The sequence below is a fragment of the Nerophis lumbriciformis genome, linkage group LG22 (assembly GCF_033978685.3).
Source record: "Nerophis lumbriciformis linkage group LG22, RoL_Nlum_v2.1, whole genome shotgun sequence".
Lineage (NCBI taxonomy): Eukaryota > Metazoa > Chordata > Actinopteri > Syngnathiformes > Syngnathidae > Nerophis > Nerophis lumbriciformis.
Genome location: NC_084569.2, coordinates 26,221,133 through 26,229,958, shown reverse-complemented (window position 1 = coordinate 26,229,958; position 8,826 = coordinate 26,221,133). Strand labels below are relative to the sequence as shown.

The 8,826-nt window shown below is 35.5% G+C and overlaps 1 protein-coding gene across 3 annotated transcripts in view; it reads right to left on the bottom strand.

Moving 5' to 3' along the window:
- LOC133614991 (uncharacterized) overlaps positions 1 to 5,664 on the bottom strand; it is a 6,385-nt gene extending 721 nt beyond the window's left edge. The window contains exons 1-11 of one of the 3 annotated variants that reach the window (XM_061973313.2): positions 5,292 to 5,664; positions 4,633 to 4,719; positions 2,748 to 2,888; positions 2,426 to 2,550; positions 2,107 to 2,243; positions 1,871 to 1,949; positions 1,676 to 1,775; positions 1,221 to 1,480; positions 927 to 1,113; positions 473 to 600; positions 1 to 364 (exon numbers count right to left, since the gene is read on the bottom strand). The exon at positions 1 to 364 is cut by the window's left edge and continues 721 nt beyond it. In XM_061973313.2, coding sequence (XP_061829297.1) covers positions 1,051 to 1,113; positions 1,221 to 1,480; positions 1,676 to 1,775; positions 1,871 to 1,949; positions 2,107 to 2,243; positions 2,426 to 2,550; positions 2,748 to 2,888; positions 4,633 to 4,714 — 987 coding nt within the window. In that variant the 5' untranslated portion in view covers positions 4,715 to 4,719; positions 5,292 to 5,664 and the 3' untranslated portion in view covers positions 1 to 364; positions 473 to 600; positions 927 to 1,050. Of the gene's footprint in view, positions 365 to 472; positions 601 to 926; positions 1,114 to 1,220; positions 1,481 to 1,675; positions 1,776 to 1,870; positions 1,950 to 2,106; positions 2,244 to 2,425; positions 2,551 to 2,747; positions 2,889 to 4,632 lie in introns of all 3 variants that reach the window. The other 2 variants (XM_061973312.2, XM_061973311.2) reach the window with 2 other exon arrangements.
- Positions 5,665 to 8,826: the final 3,162 nt, after the last annotated feature.

Here is an 8,826-nt window from a genome sequence, read left to right as displayed (position 1 = left end):
ACAAGCATGTTTGAACTCGGGAACTCAGCCTGACAAACAAAACACTTAATGGTGGAAGACAAAAGTCAAACACTACAGAAGAAACCTTGTCCTAATTTCAGCAACACAAGGACTCTCTTTGACCTTCCCAACATCAATGTTGTACAAAGTAGTCTGGATGATCGTGTACATGTTGTGGAGCATGGTGTGGTATGATGTTGCAAACACAAAGTGTGCTTTAAACAGTTCATCAAAAGCACCAAGAGAGGAGTGTGACCTGCAAGGTATGGCATTCTTGTCGAGAATTATGAACTCCAACAGCCAGGAGATAGGGTTGAGTGCTGGTAGTAATGGTGTCAAGATGTTCTTGGATGCTTGTTCCAGTCTATGGAGAGAAGAATAAAAACAAATCAACATGGTTGTGGTTATATTGTAGAAATGATTACATCAATTATTGTAAATTAAAAATCCTTTATTAGAGAACAATACAAACCTTCTTGAAGACCACAAGATGCTTCTCATCCCGGGATGCAGAAACTTTTCCTGGCCTCTTCCGACCTAGAGCAGTCGGTGGGATCAAGTGTAAGAGCAGCAAAATCGATGAGAGGTCATTGTCCCAACCTGAAACAGAACAAGTTTGATAGCCTACTTCAAATGTGGACCAACAATTTAATTTAATACACTGCAAGGTCAGTGGCATTTTCATTACCGGTACTATATATATATATATATATATATATATATATATATATATATATATATATATATATATATATATAAATAAATAAAATATGGCACTTTAAAAACACCTGAAGAAGCCCTTTTTTTCAAAAAATATCTTCTTGGTGAGGCCAAAGACTTTGGAATTTTGTTCTAATTATGGTTGTAAGTCTGCATTTTGAACATGCTTCCTCATTTAAATGAATGTATCCTTACAAACATCTTACCAAAGTCAACGTTCACTTCAGCCCCATCCTCAGGAGGGTCAGCTGCCATCAGGAGTTTCTCAAGCTCAGTGATGGAGGGAAGCTTTCTGCATTGTTGGATGATCTTCTTTTTGAATGTGATTGGCTACTTCTCCAGAAACTTGCCCGATACATCCTCTCCAAACAATAGAACAAAATCCTGTTCAACCTGTAGTGGGAAGTTAGGTACCAATTTTAAAATTACACAGTAAACGACAGTTAAAATGTGCAATAGTTGTACAACATTAATACAGAAAATGTTGATGAGATAATTACCAAGCCTTTGATGTCTTTAAAACGAGGAAAATAAGATAGAATGTTGCTTGACTGCTGTGGGTCCAGGACCATGTTATGCCGATGAGCAAATGTCAGTTTCATCTCTTTGATGACCATGTCCACATCAGCCGAATGTTTCATCAGTGACATCGCTTCCTTGCACTCATCTCCAGACAGGACAATCTCTGGAATGAATTGGGTAACTCGTCCAACAGTTGGTCCTCCCGACTTGTCTTCATCAGATGGTCCTTCCGCCAAAGCTAAACAATATGGGGACATACTACTCATGACAATCACATACAGTTCAAAACACTTTGTCAGCTGGATTTGACCCAACTTTTATGAAAAAATGTTTGGCTACTAGCTGAAAAGCATTGCAACAAATGCAACAAAACCAATAAGTGCTCATATGACTATTCTATTTAATACATTTTTCAAGAATAATATAGGATTACCTCCAAATGATGATCGCCTTTCTTTAGCACTGCATCTCTGAATAGTTTTAATTCTCCAGGACAAGTACCCAGTACCACTGTTGCTATCATAAAAATGTTCCTTTGAGAAAATTGCAAAAATAGGCACTATTAGTCACAACATACTCTGGGACGACTCAAAATAAAAACTATAACAATTAAGAGTGTGTAACTCACATAGCCATTCTTGAAAAATGGGTCTTTGAGGTTGGGGAACAAGTTCACAATTCCTTGTGCATACATTTCCTTCACCTGTCTAGATGGAGATGTACAAAAAAAAAAAATCACATTCAAGTTTATTTGTCATACACACGTTTTATAAGATGTAGTGAAATGTTTATTATTTAGATTTAAAATTACTCTGAAACCTAAATAAGAACACATGCGCCAATCAAAACCAATAAACAACTTACCCATTCTTCTCCGCCATCTCAGCTGCCAGTATATTCACCAATTTTCTTCTGCTCTCATCTGTCAAGGACTTAGTTCGGTTGTATTCATTTATTAAATATTCTCCACCCGATTTCTTGGTAAGAATGGATTTCACCAGCTGAAATAAAAATATCAAACAAAAATATAAAACAGTTTAAGAAATCTATATTTAGTACAATACAATGTTAAAATCTGGACATAACTTAAACATAGCCCTCATACGATGCAATTTAAGATCATTGTTCGAACCATTTTAATCCTTGTTCAATAGAGAGCGTTAGTGCCTGTATGAAGTCTTACTTGCATAGCTTCAAAGTCCAGCCTCTGACGCTTTCTGGTAGGAGTGTCTTCAAGGATGATTGTGTCTGAGTCCGATGAACAAACGGATGATTGGGACTTTGGAGAGGTTACCATGGAGACAGATTCTAACCACCATTGCAAAAAGGAGAAAGAAGAAATGTTGGACACAATTTGCTCATAAACCCACACCTAATCTAATGGAGAATATCGGTTTGCTTTGAAAAAAAAAGTTACTTAGCTTGATTATAAATAAAGATTTACCTCTTCTCACTATTAGAATAAAAATGTTAATATAGCTTACAAATTTAAAGCGGTAACAAACCTGTTTCGTATTTGATGGTTAGTACCCCAGTGGATGGATCCTTCACAATTTCCTCAAAAACATCATCGTCTATCTCAGTCCCTGAACTGTCAACAACTTTGACACCTTCTGTTATAGCTGGGACACCGAATTTGGAAAATGCTAGGAAACAGAAAAAAAGCAGAAACCGACAGGTCATTTGATATATTTTTAAAATGAGTTTCAAATCAGTTATTTTGAAGCAAAACATACAGCCAAAGTTGAAAGGCCCAGTCAAAACAAATACTGTATACACAAATATAAGAAAAATGATCATTAGAAAAACCTAATCACTTGATACTCCTATATATAATTTCAAATAGGGCTACCAAAAAAAAGGGCCAACAAATGTGAAATTGCACACTCAATTCAAAAAACACATAAAATGAAACATGATTTATGATACCTGTAATCTTATCTGCATATTTTCACGCTGGTAAGCTAACAGGTGATTGTTTAGTAACCTCGCCATTAACAATGTAGAAGCAAAAATATTTACACACACACCTCATGATTTTGTGCTCTGGCCACCTATGCTCAATAGTGCCTAGACCAGGGTTACTCACTATTTAATTTTGTGTGTTTTGGAGTATTTTATGTGTTTTTTAAGTCATTTCATGGGTTTTTGTAGTGTTGTGTGGGGTATTTTATGTGTTTCAAGTCATTTTCTGAGTATATTGTGTTTTTAAGTCATGTTGTGGGTTTTTTAAGTCATGTTGTTGTTTGGGGTATTTTATGTGCGTTTTAAGTCATTTTCTGAGTTTTGTGAGTATGTTGTGTGTTTTTGTAGTGTTTTGGGGGTATTTTATGTGAGTTTTAAGTCTTTGTATGCGTTTTTGTAGTATTCCGTGTGTTTTTTAAGTCATTTTGTGTTTTTTTTTAGTATTTTGTGTGTTTTGGGGGTATTGTATGTGTGTTTTAAGTCTTTTATGGGTTTTGTTGTATTCTGTGTGTTTTTTTAAGTCATTGTATGGGTTTTTGTAGTATTCTGTGTGTTTTTTAAGTCATTTTATGGGTTTTTGTAGCATTTTGTGAGTGTTCGAAGCCATTTTGTGTTATAACAACATAGAATACGGAATGTTATATGGATTTTTGGAGAGTCCATCTTCCTATGCCGAATTCTTACGAGATAAGATTTCATGCGCAATTCGACTGTCGTCATTTAGAAATGTTTTTATTTTGCAAAAAATCTGTAATGGAAACCCAGTTACAGACACTAAATTTGGAATTAAAACCTATCATTTGAGTTATAATATACACTTTGTGCGTACCATTAGTTATAAAGTGAGAGCAGATTTCTATAACTAAATTCAACTGAATTTTAATTTAATTGAAACAGTGCTATTAACTAACATGCAGCTTTTTAGGAGCAACATTCAAGCTATTTTCCAGCACTTTCAAGATAAAATGTAAACTTTTTAAAGAAGCCAAAGCTTTAAATAGACTATATACATCTATATATATATACTGCATGACAAATAACTGGGCTTGCCCCACCCAGACACATTTGATGCTTACACCGGGAGCAACACAATTACATCAAACTATACATTTTTAAATTATGACACTGGCCATCATAGAGTAAATCCAGCATTCTCCAGCACATTTATATATATATATATATATATATATATATATATATATATATATATAAATATATTTTTTTTTTTCTTTCGTTCATTGTTTCAGAGAAAGCGGTTTATCGGAGTCAAATTCCTTGTGTGTTATACATGGCCAACAAAGATGATTCTGATTTGAAACCTGGAAAACACTATATTTCCAGACATTCAAGGCTGTGTACAAACTCTGCTCATAGCACAGTTAAAGCTTGTGTGCAAACATCACATTCACAATATCAAATTCCTACCTGCATTCAAAAAGTCCGACAAATTTGGTTCCGTTATTCTAACAACTTTTTGGACATCACCCAGTCTCACTTTTACCAGCATTTTCACTGTAGAAAGTACATAACACATAAGCAGGATTAGAGCAACATAATAAAGATCCATCCACATGCACATTTCATTCAGAATGCCGGAAAAGAAGTCAACGTATCACAGTTCTGGGTATATGTGATACAGCAGCCTTTTTTTAAATTATTATTTTTAAGAACTGCAATGCATTTGTGAAAGTAAGTTATGAATACTTATATATATATATATATATATATGCATCTATATTGTAACGGACTGAGCCCTATGTTAGTTTATTTAATAGTTACAAATGTTCTGGTTTCTGATATAAACTTGAAGCCAATTGTTACATGCAGTTTACAGAGCAAGGGGAGGTTCAAGTTTGGTCTGTGTGTGTAACGAAGAACAGAGTAAAAGCCGGTTTCTGTGCGTTCATTATTATATATTTATTTTGGCGTTGAATACAGTTTACAGCTTACATTCATTCACTGTTGATAACGGCGCGAGTGGCGTCCTTACAATACTTACATCTTTAAACTCTCCCTTTCCCAGCCTGTACACGGAGCATATCGTCACAAGATTATACAATGATAAAATTACCCGGCACACTAACCTGATATTAGACATAGAAACACTGTGGTATTTATACGAGTTCCTCTTTTCGCTTCGTGGCAGCGGCGGTCAACTCACCTGTCCGCCCAGAGCTCTGCTAGCCTCGTCTGCTAGTTACGTCTGTTAGCCAAGCGGCTAACATACTTAGCTTCCACTGTTGTGGGCGCGGAATGACAAAGGTACTGCCTTATTTGGACTGGGTGCAAAAATAATCTATTTTTGGGCTTAAATGTTTCCTGTAAATGTAACAAACGTGTTCAAATGACTCTTCTAATGTTGTGCTCCGTGGTCGAAAAACCCTTGTATTAAAAGTTAGAAAAATAAATACATTAAAAAAAAATAAAAATAAAAATAAAAATTATAATTAAAAGATATAAGTACTGAAGCACTCCATTAGGCATTTGAAGTACTCAAGTACAGGGATCAATGTACATCACTATACTACAGTGAAAACCGGTATTGTGTGAATAAGTGAGTAAAACATAAGTTTTCCAGGTTTATACAGTATATAATTATGTACAATTTACATATCAAATATTCTATTTCACATAATGTTTGAAATTGTCCCACATCCCGCGCAAAATCGAAGTCTGAGGTGCCTAACATTTAAGCTAACATTCACTGGGTGACATTAGCCCTTTTAGAATACCATATTTATTAGATACAAAACCGTACACAAATAACTTAATTACATATTGAGCAACAATATAAAGTAAATTCTGACATGATGCTACAAATGACAAATAATTGATTTAGTAAGAGAGGAGAAGCAACTTACCACAGTCCTTAAACATCCAGAATATGGCGTCCAGAAAAATTGTTCAGGGTGTGGACACGAGGAGTGGCTGGAGGGCGGGGCTAATCAGAGTACCTCTAACACTGTCTCGTTTAACGATGGAAATCAACACCAACACTGGGGGGCGTTTTACTCCAGCTGTTGTTGTAATAACTCTGATAGATGTAATTCATGTTAACACTGCATATTTAACACTGGGGATTTTACTGTGCAGGAAGCATGAAGTGCTCTAAAACTTGCTGGTAGACGGCTGCGTTGACCCTGGATCTCAGGAAACAGAGTGGACCGACACCAGCAGATGACATGGCACCCTAAACTATCACTGATGGTGGAAACTTTACACTAGACTTCAGGCAACGTGGATCCTGTGCCTCTCCTGTCTTCCTCCAGACTATGGGACCTCGATTTCCAAAGGAAATGCAAAATTTGCATGGTTGGGTGATGGTTTGGGGTGCCATGTCATCTGCTGGTGTCGGTCCACTCTGTTTCCTGAGATCCAGGGTCAACGCAGCCGTCTACCAGCAAGTTTTAGAGCACTTCATGCTTCCTGCTGCTGACCTGCTCTATGGAGATGGAGATTTCAAGTTCCAACAGGACTTGGCGCCTGCACACAGCGCAAAATCTACCCGTGCCTGGTTTACGGACCATGGCATTTCTGTTCTAAATTGGCCCGCCAACTCCCCTGACCTTAGCCCCATAGAAAATCTGTGGGGTATTGTGAAAAGGAAGATGCAGAATGCCAGACCCAAAAACGCAGAAGAGTTGAAGGCCACTATCAGAGCAACCTGGGCTCTCATAACACCTGAGCAGTGCCAGAAACTCATCGACTCCATGCCACGCCGCATTAACGCAGTAATTGAGGCAAAAGGAGCTCCAACCAAGTATTGAGTATTGTACATGCTCATATTTTTCATTTTCATACTTTTCAGTTGGCCAACATTTCTGTATTAGCCTTAAGTAATATTCTAATTTTGTGACACACGGAATTTTGGATTTTCATTTGTTGCTACTTCAAATCATCAAAATTAAATGAAATAAACATTTGAATGCATCAGTCTGTGTGCAATGAATAAATATAATGTACAAGTTACACCTTTTGAATGCAATTACTGAAATAAATCAAGTTTTTCAAAATATTCTAATTTACTGGCTTTTACCTGTGTATATACACACACACATATTATATATATATATATATATATATATATATATATACACACACATACATACATACATACATATATATATATACACATATATATATGTATATATATATATATATATATATATACATATATATATATACATATATATATATATATACATATATATACATATACATACATATACATACATATACATATATATATATATATACATATACACATATATATATATATATATATATATATATATAAACATATACATATATATATACATATACATATACATATATATGTATGTGTATATATATATATGTATGTGTATGTATATATATATATATATATGTATGTGTATATATATATATATATATACACAGTATATAAGAAATACTTGAATTTCAGTGAATTCTAGTTATAAATATACTCCTCCCCCCTTAACCCCGCCGCCCCGACCACCTCCCAAATCTCCCGAATTTGGAGGTCTCAAGGTTGGCAAGTATGCGGCTGTTCTAACTTAGAGGAATTACTCAGGATGTGAGGAAGTCTTTCCATGTCATGGCCCTGTTGTGGTGGCCGGGTGATGCCTGAAGGATCTACCGGTGAATACAGTATCCTACAGTAGAACACACTCAAGGCTACTATATTGGGCGAAACGAGTGTTAAGGTGTCATTTCATGTATAGATGGCTTTATTCATGTACAAGAATGTATTTAGTAGGTCCTATTTCTGTGCTTCAACTATGAAAATATTTATTTGGAAATGTGTTTATGATATATGAAGTACGACTGTAATGACTGGTTTTGTGTATGCGTGTACGAGACACACAGGTCATTTTTAATTATTGAGAAAATGTGTAAGTGTAAAAAATATTGTGACTTAAAATATGTTTCCGTTCTGTTGGTAACATAAGCTAACCGGTATTCTTGTTGTATTGTGGTTTCGTAAAATTGAACTTTGAACAAGTTACAAACAGCCCCTTGACATGTTTCCACTTGGGTTGAAATATCACATTTCAAAAAATTACGGCAATTAGCGTTTTATCTTATTGATGGACTGGAATATTGTTTCGCAACGTGACTTATCATTTATATGCAAAATTCCTTTAAATCGATGGCAAAACAGCAAGTCGTTCACATACCAGAAGTGATGTCATCAAACCGGAACCTGTCAGCGGAATCAAAAAGTTCTGCAGAAAGGCAAAAAGAGAACGTTATCTTACAACTCGGGAACATATTTTTATACGACCACTTTTTTAAATATTTATATTCATGAACAAATCGTTGTTCGTTTGAAAGATGACGTGAATGTACAGTTTGTTTGCAGAAAACAGCTGTTGCGGTCAAAAGGAGTTCAATCCAGCATTACATGACGTCATGGATATGCCATTACAGTATTACTTACATAAAACTTGTTATTCATGCACAGTTATAGAAAATGTTTGGGAAGTTTCGTTTTAAAGACGAACGTGATTTGTCCTGGCAACAAGTGAGTGTTGACTGCGTGACGTAGTTCATTGCATTGGCCGCTAGATGGCAACGTTGTATTGTCAACATGAAGGGAAAAAATGGAACGAACAA